Source organism: Siphateles boraxobius, unplaced genomic scaffold (genome assembly GCF_051911475.1).
Source record: "Siphateles boraxobius isolate OS27281-9 unplaced genomic scaffold, OSU_SipBor_1 1, whole genome shotgun sequence".
Classification (NCBI taxonomy): domain Eukaryota; kingdom Metazoa; phylum Chordata; class Actinopteri; order Cypriniformes; family Leuciscidae; genus Siphateles; species Siphateles boraxobius.
This window is the reverse complement of record NW_027508699.1, coordinates 12,161,444-12,182,447: the sequence shown is the minus strand read 5'-3', so window position 1 is coordinate 12,182,447 and position 21,004 is coordinate 12,161,444. Positions and strand designations below refer to the sequence as shown.

Genomic DNA, 21,004 nt, shown 5'->3' with positions numbered 1-21,004 from the left:
GCCTGGGATTTTGCATAGTATACAGTAGATAAGTCTGGATATTTTAAGTGTTTATCTGATGTGGTCTACTATCAACAGGGACTGATGCCTGCCTTTAATGTTAAAAAAGAATGCAAAAGCATCATAAATTTATCATAAAAATAGTCAAAATGACTAATACTGTTTTTTGAATAATACTTATTCATTCGCTTATTGAATTTTTAAACTAAGGCAAAGTTCTGTCATGAACTTCTAGATGGCTCAGACTAAAAGGTCCTTAACTCAATCTACTCGTAATCACATCATTCTCTATAGGGAACCGCTGATTGGTTCCTGCGGTATCAGTAGCAAATGAGCTCACTGCTCAATCTTCATATACTTGGGCAGCGTTTGCTGTAGCAGTGCAGCGTGCTTTCAAAAACCGTCCACCTTCCCCAGCTCCACCTGTATAGATCTGCTACGGGTAATTCGTGTATGCTAATTTGTGCAGCAGCATGTCTTACTTGCTCACAGCATCAGCAATAACACACTCAGAGAGTTGTCATGACAGAACTGTATTTATTTCAGTACAAACTATGAATAGTATGGAGCCCCTAAAGGGATATTGTGATGGAAAAAATATGAGATGGGAAGAAAAAAATATTTAAATGCGTTTGCATTCTCTGGCAAAAGTTTCGCATTCCCCCGAGAAACTTTGGGTTTTCATTGTTTTCATTGGAGACCACTTACTAAGTTTATAATAAGCACTGAGATTCTGGAGACCAAGAACTCCATAGCCTAAACTTTTCAATTAACCAAAAAAAATATTTTTTTTGTCATGTTCAGGATAATCAATGATATTAACAAACCATACAGGTGCAAAAATCCAGAAAAATTCGTTCTTTTTCATACCTATCCTGTTAAAGCTTCAAGTGATTTCTCAGCTGGTCTCTGCTCAAACTCCTACAATAGTTGCCACCTCCATATATGAAATCATTTGTTATCCATCTAGCATGTAACATCTTTACTCTCTTCACTGCATCCAGTATCTGCAGCAAACATTGGGAATTAAACTAGATGTAAGAGTATGATATAAATCTAGATCTGTCATTGTGCTGTCACTCACGTACATGTTATATTGCTATGTGAACGTATTTAAAACTGTCCTTATATACTGTAGTCACAACCTTTTGAACACCCATCCTCTGCTCTGTAAGCTTGGCACTTTTATTGCACACCTGACATTGACAGAAGTCATTGTTATGACTATATGCACATTCCTATAGTCATTAGTCAAAAAGAGTGTCATTTTGAACATAAACCGTTATGCCATTTATGTATATACTGAAAAAGACAAAATTATGACAACAAAAAAGAGACAAATCAAGTGTATTTAATTCATATAATCAAATGGATACTGTTTGAAAGTGCTTGACAGAATCAAAGGTCAAACATGTATATCAAAAACATGTGATTCAATAAAAATTGAGTCTAACCTCAAAACAGGATGATTTTAAACAGTGGAAAATGAAAACCTTATCATCCATAATCCTTTATAAAATATTAATGACAACACCAGTAGTGTGAAACTGAACACCACGTCTTTCAGGTGAAATTGGATCTCAGATATTGCGTTTACTACATAGCCTATATTGAATTATATAACAATCATGTCATAGTGTTTCATAAGCTGTGATTTGGAAATATGTCAGTTATAAGAAAATGTTACTGGAATGGCATGCATCATGCTGTTTTAATAACTGTAATAAACAAAAGAACATTCTATAATCAATGGAAGGCTGTTTGTGATTGTATTCTGCACACATTTTCTTCCTTTTTCTACAAACTTGTGGATGTAAACAAGGAGTGAAGGAACAGAACAGCAGGAAAATGTCTGTTTTGGTAAACTGATGTAAACATTTACAAGTTCGAGAAGGTTAAAGCTTAATGGGTTCAATCCATAATTGACATTAGTGGCATTGCAAAAAAAACAAGGGCAACAGCAAAAGCACTCAATTGACTGCCATGGTTACAGTCCTTCTGTTTTCAAACACAAAGTGTGGCTTTAACTCTAAGGTGACAGTGGCATTGTTAGTCAATTAATTATGCTTCATAACTGGTACTACTGGTAGAGCAAAGGATCATCATTAATAATTTAATCAAGGTGGTTAAGTACTAACAATTCAAGATGCGAAAAAAAATGATTTTTTTAACTGATTCATAAATCTTAATAATGGTTTTATTGGCTTGCATACATTACTTCTAGATCATTGTGTGAATCTCACAAAAATATATTTTCATAATTCACTCCAAATATATATATATATGTATGCACTTTTATGTGTAAAGGCACTTCAAACATTACTACCAAGAAGTATGCATTTATTTTAAATAATGATCAATTATTCCATTATGTTTAAGAAAACAAGTACATTAATGAGGGTGTGGAGAAAAACTTAATATAACAAAAATCTTAAATGGTCCTAAAATAGGCTTTATTTTTGTAAGCAAATATTATTGACTTTCTTTTTTTAAACTTTTTTATTTGAGTACATTACAGGTTTTGAGAGATTCAGCCTTTACATTGTGCTGTACTACTTTCTATAAATGCAACTTTATATTTAAGTTCTTTGAAGCAAATCATTGTATATTCAAGGCAATACATAGGCTGATGTATACAAATGAAAAGGCAGAAGCGGAGTAGCAGAGCAGAGCAGATGTGACTGAGAGTGAAAAAAAGCAATGGACACAGTCTCTGTCAAGGCCGGGGTTTCATCATTTATAGTGTAGTGATGTACTTCCTCCTGGTGGGTTTTACCACTGTTCCCAGCTGAAGTCATCTCCACGCCCGAATGTCAGGAAGAAACCCAGAATGGTCAGAAAAATCACACTATTGCCTCCCATTACCAGGCCACAGGCGCCCCACTGAATCTGCAGAGGAAGAGAGACATTAGTTTCATTCATGGTGACACATTTCATTCAGTTTACTACCTGGTAAAACCCATTCGCTGTTTTAGAAAGCATATTCTGCCTGTGTATGCTTTTAAATCATTTTGAGGATATGTGAGCACTAAATGCAATCTGAACAAAAATTGAATGAAATTTAATTTGTGCCTCCACAGCGATATTGGAACATTTACAGTTTTTTTCCCTCTTGTACAAAATCAGAATTATTGCTATAACATCGGAGATATTATTATATGGACAAGCAAGAAATAATGTTTTAATGAACAGAAGAATATTTTTAAAACCATTAAAGGGTTAGTTCACCCCAAAATGAAAATTCTGCCATTAATTACTCACCCTTCATGTCCCCGCAAGACTTTCGTTAATCTTCGGAACACAAATTAATATATTTTTGGTGAAATCTGAGAGATTTCTGTCCCTCCATTGACAGTCTATGCAACTACCACTTTGGTAGTTCACTTTGGTAGTTCACTTCCAAAAGTTCATAAAGAGATTAATTAATGTGATTCGGGTGGTTTAGTCAACATTTTCTGAAGAGACAATCCTTTATATGATGAACAGATTGAATTTAGGCTTTTATTCACAAATAAATATTCATCAACACAAGCATTCTTGCAGAAGCTCATACGTGCTGCACAACACGAGAATGAACCTCATTGGTTCTTGCAGAAGCTCAAACGTGCTGAATCACAACACTAAAAAACTTTGATTTGAAGCAAAAAGTTTTTGAAAATTAGACAAAAAGACAAAGGTACAAGATTTTGTTCTTCACGACTTTAGTGATAGAAAGATATATATATATATATATATATATATATATATATATATATATATATATATATATATATATATATATATATAATAAACAATATATTTTAGGTTTGCATATGGTAATGGGATTGCATATACAAAGATTTAAGACCGAGTGGATTACGTAATTCGCAGTGCATTAAGGGAGTGGGCGGAGCTAAAAATCTATTTTGAAACGTGTTGCTTTTTTGACTCTGACTGGTGTAATTTTCTTTATAGCATCATGGTTAATGTTTTTCACCAGTAAAATGAATGAATTTTTTACTTAAGAAACCCAACTGTTGAACTTTATTTTCAGTAATATTCAGTAATATTAGAATTCAAAAACATCCTAAAAAATTTAATTATTTTTCAAAATAAATATAGAAATTAAAGTAACATTTTACAATAAGGTCCCATTTGTTACTGTATTAACTAAAACGAACATTGAGCAATACATTTATTATAGTATTTATTCATCTTTGTTATGCTTTCTGTACACCTAAAGACTTTGAAAAGATTTAGAAAAGACTTTATAAGATTATCAGCTCACATCTAAAGACTTGGGTTCACAGTTTTTAGTCTCAGACTAATGCCGGGCGTACACCAAAGGATTTTCACAGTCCCAGACTAAAGACCGGCAGTCTTTAGGAATCTTACTGAAGTCTCGGCGCGCTCCCGTCGTCTCGATCGTTAAATGTGAGGTGATAATCTGCAGTCGGCGACCCGATTTATGCCAGTCTTTCTCTAGTCTTTCATATCAAACATGTTTGATATTATCGCAAGTCTTTAGTCTGAGACTAAAAACTGTGAACCCAAGTCTTTAGATGTGAGCTGATAATCTTATTAAGTCTTTTCTAAATCTTTTCAAAGTCTTTAGGTGTACAGAAAGCATAAGACTTGCGATAATATCAAACATGTTTGATATGAAAGACTAGAGAAAGACTGGCCTAAATCGGGTCGCCGACTGCAGATTATCACCTCACATTAAACGATCGAGGCGACGGGAGCGCGCCGAGACTTCAGTAAGATTCCTAAAGACTGCCGGTCTTTAGTCTGGGACTTTGAAAATCCTTTGGTGTACGCTATTAGCGTTAGTTAATAAATATAAACTTGTTTATTGTTAGTTCATGTAAGCTCAGGTCCATTTAATAAAAAATAATAACTTATATCTACTTTTGATTTTTAATAATGTAGGCCTATTCAATGTTGAATTAACATAAGTATTCTTCATGTTAACTACTGTAGTTAACCTCTCAGGTTACGACTGTAACCATGGTTTTCTGAGAAGGGGAACGAGACACTGCATCATGGAGTTATGGGATCGCTCCTTGTTAACCGGTGTCTGAAGCATGTGTGCTACAGGTGCGCAGGCACGGTACATAAGGGCACCTAGAGAGGAAGTCATCAACTTCCATTGTCTGAAGGAAGACGTACAGGCATGCCGGAATGGCATGGCAATGCAATTCAGTGTCTCGTTTCCCTTTTCAGGGAACCATGGTTACAGTCATAACCCGAGACGAAGTGGAATTCTACACTGCATCATGGAGATGACACAATGAGAACAAAATACCCACTACACCATACTGAACTAATGCCTGCTCATTGTAAATGTAAACTGCGCAATAAGCTAAGCTGTAGACAAAGCATTACCATATAGCGCACCTATGACCAAAAACTAGATAGCCTGAGGTTACGTTCTTAGCTCAATCCCTGCCGAGACTTGAACTCGGGTCGCCGTGTGCACAGTTGTCAGTACGCAGTCCACAAGGCTACTACTCCAACTGCTACCCGACTTTATGCTCTAGCTAAAAACATAGCAATGTTCTTTACAACTAAGTAGGGCTGTGAAACGACTAATCCCATTGAAAATAAAAGTTTGTGATTTCATAATATATGTGCGTGTACTGTGTATAATTATTTACACACACATGCATGTATACATTTAAGAAATATTTGCATATATATATATTTGTATATAATTTATATGATAAATATAAATATTTTATATATAAATAAAAAAAAATCTTAAATATATACATGCATGTGTGTGTATTTATATATACAAAATAATTATACACAGTACACACACATATATTACGTAAACACAAACTTTTATTTTGGATGCGATTAATCATTTCACAGCCCTACACCGAAAACATTGCTGCTGATCCCCAGGGAAGCGCTCTACCCAGGATTGGGTGTCCTATGGAGATAGTTGACATCAAGTCGCTTGATTATAACCTCCAGTGTGAACCGGAGGACAACTGAGAGGGCAGAGCAGCGTGGCGCTCTCATACACACCCTGCCAAGTAGCTCTTATCGGCTGATGGTTGCCCATTCCTACAGTTCTAGTGAATAACAGAGAGTGGGTCGCTAACTGCCATTAAGTCCACTTTTACAGAGCATTTTTCAGTACTACTCACGAACTGTTAGAAAATGTGTTAACAAGTCCCCCAACTATGTCAAAACCAGGGCTGGGTATAGTTAAAAAAAAAAACATCGAAATCTATACAGGTTCCTGTATGATACTTTTTTCAATACCAATTTTATGAAATCCGTTTTTACAAAATTACATTATCATCGGGGGGGTATATGCCTCGCACTCAAGCCCGAGCAAAAAGCTTACAAAGCACTGGCAAAAGTAACCTAATGATTATAAATGTGTCGGGGGAAAAAATAGCATGGAGACAATAATTGTTTATTAATAAACTACTGTACCGAGTTTATTTCTGAGTCAGTGTTGGCTGCAAAGATGAAGCTGACATTGCGGACTCGTCATCTCCGCAGTACTATAGTGAACGCGCACTATAGAAAAGCACCTTTTATTTTGGATTACGTAATCAGAGAGAATTTGTTTTTCGATTCAAATTGGTATACTTAAAAATAGACGTTTCAAGCTTTCTGTGAGGCATGTAGCCTTTACGCGGAGTTTCGGTTCATCTGTGACGCGCTCAAGTTCTTCTCGCAGTTGAAGATGGAGCAACTTTCTGCTCATAAGTTTATTCTGTGCACTGTCAAGTGCTTCATCAGATTTGTTGTGTTGCCATCTTGTTATTTGAAACCTTCGTTTCAGTTCCTTAACTTCCTTTCAATATAAAAATCGTTGCTACGGACTCATAAAGACAGTCTTTGCAGCCATCTAATGGTGCAATAATGTAACTTTCACTGAAGTCGAAATCACAATAACTAATGGACCCTTTCTCAATACCACATACGGCATGCTATTTCTATAAAATTATATTTATTGAAAAATAATATAGAAGTAAACAATATTAGTCATAATACAATTATTAGAAGTTTGTACAATAGGAAATAAACAAGCAAACAGTTCAATCAAAAGTACAAATGCAGTGCTAGTTATAGAACATAATAGAAATACCCAGAATGAACTATACCTCATGTTTAAACTATCTACTGTACATAAGAGGACTGGCCGAGACAAAGCTGTTCTCGGCGGGTACATGAGCGAGGTTGAATGTGACATGTATAGGCTCCATATCACCAACCCTATCAAAATGTTTAGAATAAAAAAGATACATACAGTATATTGTGTACTCACCACAGATTTTCTTGCTAGCACAATGGTGAGCCCATAGGCTGACACCACGATTCCAGTGGTTAAGAAGTATGCAAGCTCCCTGCATGCATTGCTTGACTCTGTGTCATCTGCATGTCTCTTGGCTATTAAATTTGGTATAGGTGACAGAATGTAGAAGATCAGGACAAACATGGGCCAGTACTGTCTGTGAGGAAAGAAGCACAAGTTACAGTATCTTGAACTTCTGCACTTCAGTCAAAATCCTTACAGATGGCAAAAACATGGACCTACCCAAAATGTTGCAGTGCACATCCCAAGAGGAGAAGGGTCAGTCCAAGTGCACCACTGAAGGACAAGGCAACAAGAGCTGAAAGGAATAATAACTCAAAATCAACTCATAAACCATAAATCATAATACTCATAATACTCATAAATCAAGGCCGAGGCTTTGAATATTGATAACGTGTATTTGTTGCCCTCTTGCGGCAATAGCTCGCAACTGCAGATATGACGTACTTTAAGTAAATAGACTGTAAATAAATAAATTCTGTAATTTTTTAACTGTATAAGATCATTTCTTAAGTTCCTCTTCATTGGTTAATTACTGAAGCGAAAAAAGACAGGAGAACAACAGTACAAGTAAGTTACTAAAGTAAAAGTAAACCTACGTAAAACTTGAACTCTAGTTGACAACTTTACTCTAATAGCAACATGACACCTAGTTAATAGACTTTACTTTATCAATCGACACCACTTGCAATTATATGTTTACTTTGATGCAAAGATTTAACAATCGGTAGTTAATACTCAACAGAGTACAAGACTTTTTAGATGGCGATCGAAAGCAGATGCACTCGTAAAATGATCGGTCTGGTTTTGTGTAAAATATTGTTAAGAGTTGATCATTTCAAGAGTTACGGGTTAACTTTACCTTTTATTCCTGCCATCACTCGCAAAAGCCTTTTGTTTTTAGATCTTTGTGCTAAATGTTATGGACTGACTTCCTATTTCCTCATGAACTACTGATCCACCCTTAAAGGAGCAGAGCCTTAAAATCTACCAGATGAGAATCCACTAATCTGAAGCTCTACTGATCCACTGATGCACTGATCTATCTATCTATCTATCTATCTATCTATCTATCTATCTATCTATCTATCTATCTATCTATCTATCTATCTATCTATCTATCTATCTATCTATCTATCTATCTATCTATCTATCTATCTATCTATCTATCTATCTATCTATCTATCGCTGATTTCTCTCTATAATACATATTATGATTAATGTTAAAATAAATGAAGGTCTAAAATGCATAGTATTTAACCGAGTTTATATTGGGAAAAACTGAAACACTAAAAAGTAAGAAAATGTAAGAAAAAAAAGTTAAACCAAACAAAATGAAAATATCCGAGAATAAAAAGGCCAGATGTGGAAATTATTTGAACGCATTTCTTACCGTAACAACAATGAGTTTTTTTAACTGGAAAATGACGTAAAGGCTTTGCCGGGGTCGGTAGACTATGGCAAGCCGTTTTAGCTTAAATTGTAGCTACTCAGCCTTACTCGTCGTATTGCATTTTTACTAGTAAGAATTGAATTGGAGAGCTCTACAATACTAGTAAAAATACAATTGGAGAGCTCTCTAATTCAATTCTTACTAGTAAGAAAGCAATTGCAGAGCTCTTTAATTCAATTCGAGAGCTCTCTAAATGTAATTGTTACTAGTAAGAATTGGATTAGAGAGCTATGTAATTGTAATTCTTACTAGTAACAATTCAATTGTAGAGCTTTGTAATTGTAATTCTTACTAGTAACACTTCAACTGTAGAGCTCTCTAATTGTAATTTTTTCTAGCAAGAATTAAATTAGAGAGCTCCGTAATTAAAAATGAATGGAAGTCAATGGAGACATATGACTAGTAAAATTTCTTTTTTAGAGCTCTCTAATTGGAATTGTTACTAGTAAGAATTGAATTAGAAAGCTCTCTAATCCAATTCTTACTAGTAACAGTTACATTTAGAGAGCTCTCGAATTGAATCAAAGAGCTCTGCAATTGCATTACTAGTAAGAACTGAATTAGAGAGCTCTCTAAATCAGTTTTTACTAGTAATAATTGCATTAAAGAGCTCTCTAATTGTAATTGCTACTAGTAAGAATTGAATTGTAAAGCTCTCTAATTGAATTCTTACCAGTAAAAATGCAATTACAATGAGTAAGGCAGGGTACAATTTAAGCTAAAATGGCTTGCCATAGTAGACCTCTGTGTTACAGTGTGACAAATAAAGTTGACGTCAAGTGAGGGAACCGTCAAGCAGCCAATCAGGATCAGCGTGTTGGTCACGTAGTTTATCAGAATCTCATCATCACTTTCCTCGGAAGTGAACGCTTTCTGAAAATCTGGTGATCTTGTTTCGCACTGGACGGTAAGGTAAAATCTACTAACATGATTTATATAATTTATAAGTTAAATAGACTCTGCTGTAATATTCCAGACACACCGACGACATTCAGAAACCAGATAGAAGTGTGTTGGTCGTGAATTGAGCGTTTCCTCAAACTTTCAGTTTCTATTAAACTGCCTCTAAAGACTCCAGGTGTTCGTAACGACATGCTTTACTGTATTTTAAAGAGGAAATGTTGCTATATATATATGCATGACACAATATCCATTTTACTAAAGTGTTCTGTAATTTTTAGGTATACAACATGCCCAGCACTTCATTAATATAGTGCTGAGCAGAAGTCAGTCATGGCCTCGGTGATATTACAGGGGCTCGAGGTCCATTTTTACCTGCCAGACACACACCAGATTATTCATCTCTCAGGTAGTTTCACAGCAGAGAAACTGTGTATTGAAGCTGCTAAGAAGTTGGGTACGTTTTTCAGCCTTTGTACAACATGAACATTGTATTACGACAGAGAAATAAGACAAACTCACTTTTGTCTCATTATTACAGGTATATCTCCTTTGTGTCACAGTTTGTTTGCCCTGTATGATGAATATAGCAAGCTCTGGTATCCGCCAAATTACTCCTTCAATATTGATGAGACAACCAGGCTGAAGCTTTTCTATCGCATGAGGTATTCCTGTTCTTAGTCTTTTCTCATCTAGTTTTCCTTCCCAGTTTGGTACAGCAGTATTTTCCACAGGATTTCGTGAAACTACGGGGTTGTGGCCTCCCTCTAGGACTGTAAAATAAATGCACTGTAAAATAAATGTAAATGAAAAATAACTTTACACTAGGCTAGAGAAATTGCCTTAATTTCTTCATAATTTCGACTTTTCATAATATAACTTCATCTCATAATTAAGATTTTTTTGGTCATAATTTTGACTTTTCATTTCATAATTATGCTATAGTATGTCATAATTTCAAATTTTTATCTCATAACTTCTTTTTTACATCTAGCGTATGTCATAATTTTGATGAAAATAATGCATGAGGTGCCTGTTGCGTTCCAAAATGCTATTTCAGGCTGTCAGAGTATAGGCAGTTATTGGGAAACACTGTACAGATATTTGAACTTTTCCCTATTTACATTATAACCACGTTTTTGGGGCAGGTTTTATTTTACGAACTGGCATGGGAACAGTAAGACGTCTCCTGCAGTGTGCAGACACTCTCTTAAACGAGGGACGGGGTCTACGGGCGCAGCTGTCCTGGATGTAGCTTCACTAACGTACCTTTACGCACAGGTACGGTGACAAAAACACTGGACAATGTTAAAGGACGGGTTGTTCAAGAAAGTTGTGGCTGCTCATTTTAATGTGTGTTTTTGTTTGACAGAGTCAGATTGACTTTCAGAGTGGTCTGGCACCGCTGCGTTGCCCCTGTAATGAGAATGATGTCCAGCAGATAGAAAATGAGTGTTTGGGTATGGCTGTGATGGCCATCTCCCATCAATCCATTGAAAAAGATCTTCCTGTCTGTGAATTTGAGTAAGAGCTTTTTATTTATTTTTTCTTTTAAGTCAGAAATTCATGACATCATTTCATGACTGAGACTATAGGCTATATTAACAAACATCAATATATATATATATATATATATATATTTTTTTTTATTATATTGTGTTTATTAATTTTTATGTCAAATTGTATGATGGGTGCAGTTTTACACACACACACACACACACACACACACACACACACACACACACACACACACACACACACACTCAACCAAGTCTAATATACATTGTACAACCATATTCATTTAAAGGAATATGGAATGTGGTTAATTATTTAATTTAATTATTTTATTAATTAAAATTAATATAGTTATTTAATTTTCTTTATTTAAAAAACACAAAATAAAACTTAAAACAAACAAAAAAACTAAATAAAAGTTAATTATATTTTAAAAAAAACATACACATAAATGTTATTAATGTATTATTGTTAATAAGTATGAATTATTAAGCCATTATTTGTTATAGAAAAATAATTAAACTAAATGAACAGTTGACTTGCTTAGTTTTGATGTTTAGACTCTGAATGAATATCCTAATGTGCTTTGATTTCTGATCCCCTTTTACATGAGATGGAGATCACAATTATAAAGTTGAATCATCCCAAATTTCACCCCAATGTCATCTAAGAAACGATTTTAACATTGAGTCATTTTATAACTATCAAAGTGTATCTGTATCTTTCAATGTTACATTTGATCTTTGTCAGGTACAAAAATTACATTCCCTGGGTCCTATACCAGTCCATACGTCACAGGAACATTCTCACACGTCTACGCATCTCTAACGTCTTTAAAGTGTTCCTTGAGGAATTCAACAGGAATACAGTAGAAGGCAACATGATCAGTACGCATGACCTGAAGGTCAAATACCTGTCGACTTTAGAGACTCTAACTAAACACTTCGGCCAGGAGGTGTTTGAACCCGTTTCCCTTATCATACATGACAATGAGCAAATCCTCACAGACTCCAGCTGTGCTGCTGGTGTTGGCCACAAAATCCTGGTGTCTGGCACCACTGGCATTCACTGGTGTAAAGTCCCCTCTGTGGTAAGAAGGCCGTAGCACAAATAATATCCACATAATAATATAATGTAATAAAACAATAACAACTTAATGACTTCTGAATTTTAGTGTAGGTGCTGAAGTTTAACACCTTGGTTTAGGGCTTGGTTGAAATATCTCTTTTGACAATAAGTTTCCCTTTTGACAATTTCAAATGTCAAATATTTGTTTCCAAGACCTGTTCAGATCTGTGTACCAATCAGAAGAGACATAAATCAAAGAGAGACCTTAAGAAACTGAGTAAAGAAGCATCATGTGATCCAGGAGAGGATAGTTGGACACTCTTTTCAGACTTTAATGAGATAACGCATCTTGTCATCAAATGCAGCGTGGTTACCATCCACAAACAAGACGACAAAAGCATGGTGAGGCTCACTGTGAGATCTTTAATCTGTCAGATTACAATTAATTTAAGATAAGTCATAACGTCATAAACCCTTTTTTTATTTTCTTGATTTTCTCCAGGAGCTGACGCTGGCGTCCCACGAGGAGGCGCTGTCCTTTGCCAGTCTTGTGGATGGATACTTTAGGCTCACAGTAGATGCACATCATTTCCTCTGCAGGGATATTGCTCCTGTCTCATTGGAAGTGAACCTACAAGAGGGCTGCCATGGTCCAATTAAGTTAGTACATTCACTCACTCATCATGTTTAAAGAAATGGTTCACCCAAAAATAAAAATTAGCTCATGTTGTTCTAAAAGAGATTTTTCTTTTAAGGAATATTCACAGTAATGTTTTTTCCATTCAATTAAATCAGACAGTAATCAGGGTTTTGAATATGAAAATAGCTTTTTTTGAGGAACAGACCAAAATTTGATTCAGTATTCACCAATAAACTTTCCCTTAGCTCTCAAATCTGTATTTTTGCTTATTTAAACCTGAATTTGTTCAACAGAATTTTCAAAGTTTGGGGTCAGTAATATTTATTTTTAAAGAAATTAATGAATTCAAATTCATCAAAAGTGACAGTAAATACATTTGTAATGACAACAAAGCTTTATGTTTGATATAAATGCTGTTCTGTTCATTAAAGAACGCTGCAAAAAATATATCACTGTTTCCTCAAAAATAAAAAAAATAGCATTTCTAGACCTGCACTAAACTTTTAGCGGCAAAAAACACGTCCTATGTGAATGGGCCCATAAATGATTAAAAGATAAACAGCGCACGCTTATTTCATTGCTGTTTTTAAAGACGACAGTTTGCCTCATTCATTCAGATTCAGTTTAACAGCATTAACAGCAATCCAAAGAGGGCAAGGTTTCAACTGACTATACAAATGCATTTTAAACACTTACATTGTGCTTGCTCCGTCCATGCAATAAATGCACGTTCTTAAATGAGCTAGGTTTTCTTGCTAATTTCATCTGGGTTTGAAATGAATCAAAAATCAAATCAGGGCAGTATATTAATATTTATACTAGAAGTTTGCAAACATTACGAAGATGCCATGCAATTCACATCTTGATAGTAGCCTACGCAAACATTTCTGCCTGTTTTCGCGTTTTTGTCAGCCTCTGCTTTATTGCTACAGATTTGAAGCATGTGACGCCGTGCCGTTACTTTCAAGGAAATATAGGCTACTGAAAATTTCTGGTGTTAATTTTTTTGTGATTGTTTGGGGCATTCTACAGCCCTTCATTAAACCTTTCAACACAGAATCCACTTAGATTACCTTTTTATCAATGCACAAATCATAAAAACAGATTAATACTATCTGTTCCTAAATTTTGGCTGGGCTTTTTATATTTATATCCTTGGCAATATCCCCTTTAAGGTATTCTTTGAATACCAGGTGTAGCCAGGATTTCTGGCCCTAGGAAAAAGAGTCACAATGACCATTGGTGCGTACTTCTAGGGCGGGGAACTGTGACTCCGAATAAGTCATGTAGAAGACTTGTGTTAGTCATACAGCACTCATGCCTTCAACATTCGTAACCCGAGACGTTTTCAACTTTGATACTATTAGGAAATGTTTCTTGAGCACCAAATCATCCTATTAGAATAATTTCTTAAGGATCACAAGACACTGAAGGCTGAAACCATGCTGCAAAGATGCTGAAAATTCACAGGATAAAATTACTTTTTAATATATTTTAAAACAGAAAACCTTTCACAATATTACTCTTTGTACTTTATTTTTCGAACAAATAAATGTATCTCTGGTGAGCATAAGAGACTTTCAAAAACAATAAAAAATGTTTACTGACCTCAAACATTTCAATGGTTGTGTAATAATTCAACTTTAATTCATCCCATAATTCATATAACATTCCATAGACCTTATTCACAGCAGCACCATCTGTGATTTTTAACGGGAATGAAAGTGAGGCTGTGAGGGATAGACATTCATCCCTTCAGCGGGTTGTACCGTTATTTAATGTGTTTTGGGATTGTTCTGCTGATGAAACAGCAAAAATGTCTTTTCAAGAAATTTCAGTAGACAAAAAACTCCAGACAGTATGAGCTGTGGAAAATAAGTGATGTAAGAGCTTTATATGAACACACAGTTAGTCTATCCCTCACAGCCTCGCTCTCATACCTGTCATGGCACTGCTCTGAATCTATAACTCTTATTAAATTGCTCAGCATGTTCATCAGCATCTCCAAATGTAATCAATGATCAAATGACAGAGAAGAATGTCTTTGGACAGCAGATGTAATGGTATCTTATTTGTACCCCTCAGTACTGATTATGCCATCCATAAACTCAAGCACGAAGGTTATGAGGAGGGCATGTACCTGCTGCGCTGGAGTACTCATGACTTCGATAATATTTTCCTGACTGTCATATGCAATGAGGTATACACTGTCACTGTACATGCTGCTGGTTGATAAAGAGGTTTCAGTAAAAGTTGTGTTGTCAAGCAATGTAGAATAAAGGCCAATTCACACTGCACCGACAGACGGCACTGCGACAGGTTTTGTTGGATCAGTGTGTTACCCCTGTCGGTGTCTGTCAGAGCTTGTTTTCGGCAATTGAACATGCGACTGTCGGTGCAGTGTGAATTGATCTTTAAGGAACATACCTTATATATTAAAATAAGTTTGCGTAATAATACAATATTGAACTGTAGTTGAAATGGTCAAAACTGACTTTTTTCTTTTAGAGGGATTCTTTTGGCGGCATCACCAAAGCCTTCAAGAACTTCCAGATTGAAGCGAGTGCACAGGGCTTCCTCCTGACTGGGACAGATGTTGTGAAACCCACTCTGAGAGAGCTGACGGACCACCTGTCTTGCCAGTATCTCTCAACAGACCAAACCAGCTTAAAACTTGAGCGTGGCTGTCCACCCCAACCAAAAGGTACTACAGCTTCCCTCCAACAGTGATACTGCAGAAGTAGATAGCCAGAGGTTTATAATGTTTGTCTTCTTAATGAAATCGTTTAAAGAGGACTTTATATATTTTTTTACATGTTCAACTTTCTTTAGTGTGTAATGTTGCTGTTTGAGCATGAAAAAGGTCTGCAAAGTTACAAAGCACAAAGTCAAAGGAAGTTATTCTCTATATTAGTAAGCAATGTTTCTGAACTCCCAGAAACACCTCAATTGTAGTTTTTGGGTTTTCTTCTGAGAATGAAGTAAATATTCTTAACAGGATGACTTAAAATATTACAGAGACATAAATAATCTTTCATTCGCTGCGTCACAGAGCAATCCAACCTCATCATGATGACCAGAAAAGATTCATCGTCACAACAGTCTTCATTAAACATCTTCCATAGGATCTTCAAAGAGGACATTATCCAGGTTGGACATTAAAACTGTGGGTTTATGTACATGATATGAATGAAGTTAAATCTGTTTACTAGAAAACAGACACATTTTCTTGTAGTGAGAATTTAAGAAATTACTGAAAAATTACGTGGTTCACGTGGCGGAACCACGTTTATTCTTTTCCCATAACCGTGAGTTTCAAAAACCAACTGCGGCCTTCTTCACAAACATCTTTGGTACATCACGCGAGTCATTTGTCCAATCACAGTGAAGATAATGGCAGCGTCGTCTTTGAAAAGCCCCTGGCTGCAGCTTTCCCATGGATTGAGAAATTCTCGGTTGCTACTTTGGACAGACAGTAGCTTTGAGTCAAGTGTTGTTATCTGCCAACAATATAATATTAATAATATAAATATAAATAATTGATTATAAAATGTGTCACCTTTTTCAGACCTTCTGAGTGTGCAGGTATGCATTATGTTGCAGAGCTAAAAAAACAAGCAAAAACAAATGCGCTACAAAACATTCATCAACTGGACTAACCAGCTATATATATTTTTTCTTGAAGTTGGCATGAAATGGGAGCTGCGATGGTCTTTTTTTTTTCTCTAATTGTGAGAAAAATGTAGGGTGGGACTTGATTTTGTCCGTCAGGAATTGATTGGATCGTTTGATATTGCTCTGATCTCATATGAATGATAGGTTGTCACACCCTCACTCCAGTAAATGCATCATCAGAGAAGAGATGCAAGAGGGAGGGGGAGGTATTTTGATGAAATATTAATATTAAATATAGTGCACATTAATATTAAAAAAATATATGTGCATGGATAAATAATTTATAATTAATACTGCAATATTCCATAAAAAATAATATTTGCCCATTTTAATTTCATGGTGACTTTAATCTTAACACCCTTACTTTAATCTTAACACCCTTAAAACACATTTTCTTGAAAAAAATGAATTTGTGTAAAATAATAAGACTTAATTTGAGCATAAGTCTAAGCCATGTTAGTGTGAGAACCTGAAAAATACATGTAAAATGTGTTCTCTAAAAGCAAGTTTTACTTTACATATCAAGTCAATTTATCTAGTTTTAAGGATGTTTATTTTTTACTGGAAAAAAAAACTATTTAAGAACTGAAGTTGTAAAATAATTCAGGTTTAATTCAGGTTTCACGTGAAGATGTCATCTTCTGGTTTACAATGGTCTACCAGTTCAGATCAGCTCAGATTAGGTTGGGTTTTCCAATAGGGACGACTAGATAACTTTTATCTGGAGCGTAGAAATGGAAAGAAATTGTCTGTCTTATGAAGCTGATGCTTGTTAAACAGGAGAGACACCTGGGTCAAGGCACTCGCACAAACATCTATGCCGGGAAGCTGAAGTTGAGAACTGAGGATGATGAGAGTATTTGGGGCCTTGAGGTGGTGGATGTGGTTCTGAAGGTGCTGGGAGCAGGACACAATTACATTTCTGTAAGTGACAACCCATCTTTTACATGAGTAAAAAAGGGGCAATTGCTTTCACAAATACTTCTGTACTTCTCTTAGGCGTTCCTGGACACAGTCGGTGTAATGCAACAGATATCCCATAAACACATGGTTCTGATGTATGGCATATGCATGCACAGCATGGATAGTAAGTGTACCCGCTCCACTGGACATAACTGAACAAAACTTATTTGTATTTTTGAAGTTAAAGGAATAGGTCAGCCTTTACAGCAGATGATCTCACGTCTCTTTGCTTTTGTTCTGCCAGTCATTATGGTGGAGGAGTTTGTTCAGCACGGCCCTCTGGATCTGTTCATGAGAAACCATCGCTCTGATCTCACACCCTCCTGGAAGTTCCAAGTTGCGGAGCAGATTTCCAGCGTCCTCAGTTATTTGGTACAAAATTTGAAACCTTTTTTCACCCATTTTTACATTCTGTGGAATATTTCAAAGTTATGGGTCAATGATTTAATGACTCTAAATTATGTATTTAAGGTGTACACATCTTAAATATTTATTGAAAATAGATTTTTTAGAACACATTTAGTTAAGATTAGTTCCGAATCAGTGCTATTTTATTATTTTGTATTAACTTCATTTTTGTATTTTCAGTTTTCATTTTCATATGTGCTTTTGTTAGTCAATTGTATTAGTTTTTGTTTTTAAAATATTTTTTTATTTAGCTTTAATTTCAGTTTTATGTTAGTAATTTTAGTTTGGTTTTTAAGGTGTACACATCTTTAAAAAAAAAAAAAATAGCGTTAAATGTATTTTTAAAGGTAAACCGGTAAAGTTTTAGTGACAGCCCTGGTTAATAATAATTTATGAACTTTTTTTTCCCCCAAAGAAACAATAATGAATGATTATGCCACACTGTTTAACAATACATTTTAGCCTTTTACTGACACTTTTTTCTTTATTGCAACTGGACAGTTACACCACCTAGACATTTTACTTTAAGATAGTAAAAATGTCAAATTTATTAATTTTAATTTAGAAATATAAATCCTGTTTATCAAACATGAGTATTCAAGTCATTGTCTGTATGACTTGCATTTGAATGTATTTTTAAACTAACTTTTAAACTTTTTTAAACTAAATAAATAATATATCCGCTAAATTATATTCACTGTAATTATTAATGGATCACAGTAATAACATGTGACAATTCTAAACTACTATTTCCCAGTGGATGATTTGATGTCCTGCTTTACCCATAGAGGTCTAAATAGTAATATAATTTGTAAATACATAATTTAAAACTCTCTAGTGGAATATTTGGGACAGAAAATGGACTCTTATTTTCTCTCTTTCAGGAGGATAAGAAGCTTGTCCATGGCTATGTCTGCGCTAAAAACATCCTGTTGAAGCTGGATGGTCTAAGAGGACAGGGTGCTCCTTTCATTAAACTGAGTGATCCTGGACTGTCCATTTCCGTGCTCAGCCAAAGGGGTAACACACGCTCATGCACACTCATCCAGAATAAATGTTTTAAAACTTTTTTTAATGGAAGTGTACCTAATGGAAAAAAAAACATAAACGGTCTTTATTCTTCACTGGACAGAAAAAGAAACCAAGCAAGCAACATTATTACAGTGTCATTTTTAAATATGCTTATAATAAGAACAATAATTTATATAGTAGCCATATAATACTTACATTTTTGAATATATTTTGACTTCTCAACTTCGCTGTTTTGTAATGTCATTGTAGCAAGGCAAAGGTTAATCAGTGTACCGGTAATAGTGTTGACTAAGTGTCATTGACAGTTTCTGACAGAGCTCATAGCCTTTATGCAGAACGTCACATGAACAAACACAAAAACAGGTCTCGTTGCATAAAAAGTGTTAATGACAGTATGAATTGAGCGATATCTATGGACTTTTAAAGGGTTAGTTGACACACAATTCAAAAACTGCCATCAATTACTCACCCTCATGTCGTTCCAAACCCGTAAGACTTTCATTCATCTTCGAAACACAAATGAAGATCTTTTTGATGACATCCGAGCGCTTTCTGTCCCTCCATTGACAGCTATTCAACTACCACTTTGACACATCAGAAAGTTCATAAAGAGATCGTAAAACTAATCCATATGAATTGAGCATGATTTTACCGAATAGGTTCATTCTCGTGTTACGCAGCACGTTTGAGCTTCAGCAAGAACCAATGAGGTTTGTTCTTGCACATCAAGCAAGTACGGTTGAGCTTGTGTTTGTTCGCTGATGAATATTTATGTGAATAAAAGCATAAATTAAATCTGTTCATCATATAAAGCGATTGTGTCTCTTCATAAAATTTGGACTAAACTACTGATTCATATGGATTAGGTTTACGATCTACTTATAAACTTTTTACAACTTAAAAGTGGTAGTTTTGTAGCTGTCAATGGAGGGACAGAATTTTCTCAGGTTTCATTAAAAATATATATTTATTTGTGTTCTGAAGTGTTATGGGTTTGGAACGTCACGAGGCTGAGTAAATGATGACAACATTTTCAATTTGGGGTAAACTAACCCTAAGGTAATATGCTAACCTAGCTAGTTTTTTTATTGTTGCCGTTTCATTCAATTTAAATATCTAAAAGAAAAAGAAGAAGAAAAATCTAAAACTTTTAGATATCAACTTGTATATGCGATGGACATCGGTTATCCTCATCTTTGCTCACTGCTCTGCAGGTATCTTGAGTAAAACGGCTCTATATATATAATGAAGCACATATAAAAGACCCGAAACCTGTTTTACAGAATACAGAAGTTTGTTGCGCATAACTCCCATTTTGCACTACTAACACTCATTGTGCCTGTGGACAGAGTGTGTTGAAAGGATCCCCTGGATCGCCCCGGAGTGTGTTAATAACCCCAAAGCACTGAGCGTTGCAGCAGACAAATGGGGGTTTGGGACCTTACTGTGGGAGATCTGCTACAATGGCGAGGTGCCTCTGTCTGATAAGAAACTCTCAGAGGTGCTTGACTCTTTCTAATACGTTTCTACATTTATACTTGAATAAAGCAGCTGTTGTTTTATTGTAATTGAAAACCATGTATTGTCATTTGCTTCTTAAACTATATTGTTTTTAATCTAACATCTATGTGTACATGAACAGAAAGAGCGATTCTATGAAGTGTGCGGTACTCTGGTCACTCCGAGCATCAGTGAACTGGCTGATCTGATCTCCCAGTGCATGAACTATGACCCCCGGAAGAGACCGTTTTTCAGAGCCATAGCGAGAGAATTGGGCCGCATCAAAGAGCAGCGAGAGCAGGGTATCTGTCACATAATATCATACTATGACTAACACAGATAATAGTCTTTAACTCCATTTTAGCCAATGGATTTTTTTAAAGAAAAAAATTTACTTTTTGTTGTCATCAAGTGCATCAAAAGATTTTATATTTTACCTGACAACCAAAAAACTTTTTTTAAAATAAAAAAAGCATCATCATTATAGTTTAAAACGCTCTTTTAAAAATCTAATTTTCATTACTGT

The 21,004-nt window shown here is 35.2% G+C and overlaps 2 protein-coding genes across 3 annotated transcripts in view; one reads left to right on the top strand and one right to left on the bottom strand.

The window, feature by feature from the left end:
• Window positions 1-1,331: 1,331 nt before the first annotated feature.
• Window positions 1,332-8,729, bottom strand: leprot (leptin receptor overlapping transcript). The gene is made up of 4 exons (XM_077209184.1): window positions 8,187-8,729; window positions 7,547-7,622; window positions 7,277-7,460; window positions 1,332-2,889 (listed from the first exon to the last, which is right to left on the bottom strand). Exons 1-4 carry the CDS (start codon window positions 8,200-8,202, stop codon window positions 2,773-2,775), a joined length of 393 nt encoding a protein of 130 aa, XP_077065299.1. The 5' UTR covers window positions 8,203-8,729; the 3' UTR covers window positions 1,332-2,772.
• An 819-nt stretch (window positions 8,730-9,548) lies between these two features.
• Window positions 9,549-21,004, top strand: part of LOC143716535 (tyrosine-protein kinase JAK1-like) — a 17,433-nt gene continuing 5,977 nt past the window's right edge. Inside the window, exons 1-17 of one of the 2 annotated variants that reach the window (XM_077209102.1) lie at window positions 9,549-9,689; window positions 9,959-10,134; window positions 10,219-10,342; window positions 10,826-10,958; window positions 11,050-11,201; window positions 11,943-12,282; window positions 12,474-12,662; window positions 12,763-12,920; window positions 14,986-15,100; window positions 15,409-15,604; window positions 15,953-16,050; window positions 17,356-17,499; window positions 17,575-17,662; window positions 17,783-17,910; window positions 18,831-18,966; window positions 20,328-20,479; window positions 20,621-20,780. In XM_077209102.1, coding sequence (XP_077065217.1) covers window positions 10,011-10,134; window positions 10,219-10,342; window positions 10,826-10,958; window positions 11,050-11,201; window positions 11,943-12,282; window positions 12,474-12,662; window positions 12,763-12,920; window positions 14,986-15,100; window positions 15,409-15,604; window positions 15,953-16,050; window positions 17,356-17,499; window positions 17,575-17,662; window positions 17,783-17,910; window positions 18,831-18,966; window positions 20,328-20,479; window positions 20,621-20,780 — 2,437 coding nt within the window. In that variant the 5' untranslated portion in view covers window positions 9,549-9,689; window positions 9,959-10,010. The remainder of the gene's footprint in view (window positions 9,690-9,958; window positions 10,135-10,218; window positions 10,343-10,825; window positions 10,959-11,049; window positions 11,202-11,942; window positions 12,283-12,473; window positions 12,663-12,762; window positions 12,921-14,985; window positions 15,101-15,408; window positions 15,605-15,952; window positions 16,051-17,355; window positions 17,500-17,574; window positions 17,663-17,782; window positions 17,911-18,830; window positions 18,967-20,327; window positions 20,480-20,620; window positions 20,781-21,004) is intronic. The other variant, XM_077209094.1, reaches the window with a different exon arrangement.

Coding starts and splice junctions, on each gene's coding strand:
- leprot (XM_077209184.1), bottom strand. Junction 7,461..7,546: donor TGTGCACTGCAACATTTTGG/GTAGGTCCATGT, acceptor CTTTCCTCACAG/ACAGTACTGGCCCATGTTTG. Junction 2,890..7,276: donor TGCTAGCAAGAAAATCTGTG/GTGAGTACACAA, acceptor CTTCCTCTGCAG/ATTCAGTGGGGCGCCTGTGG.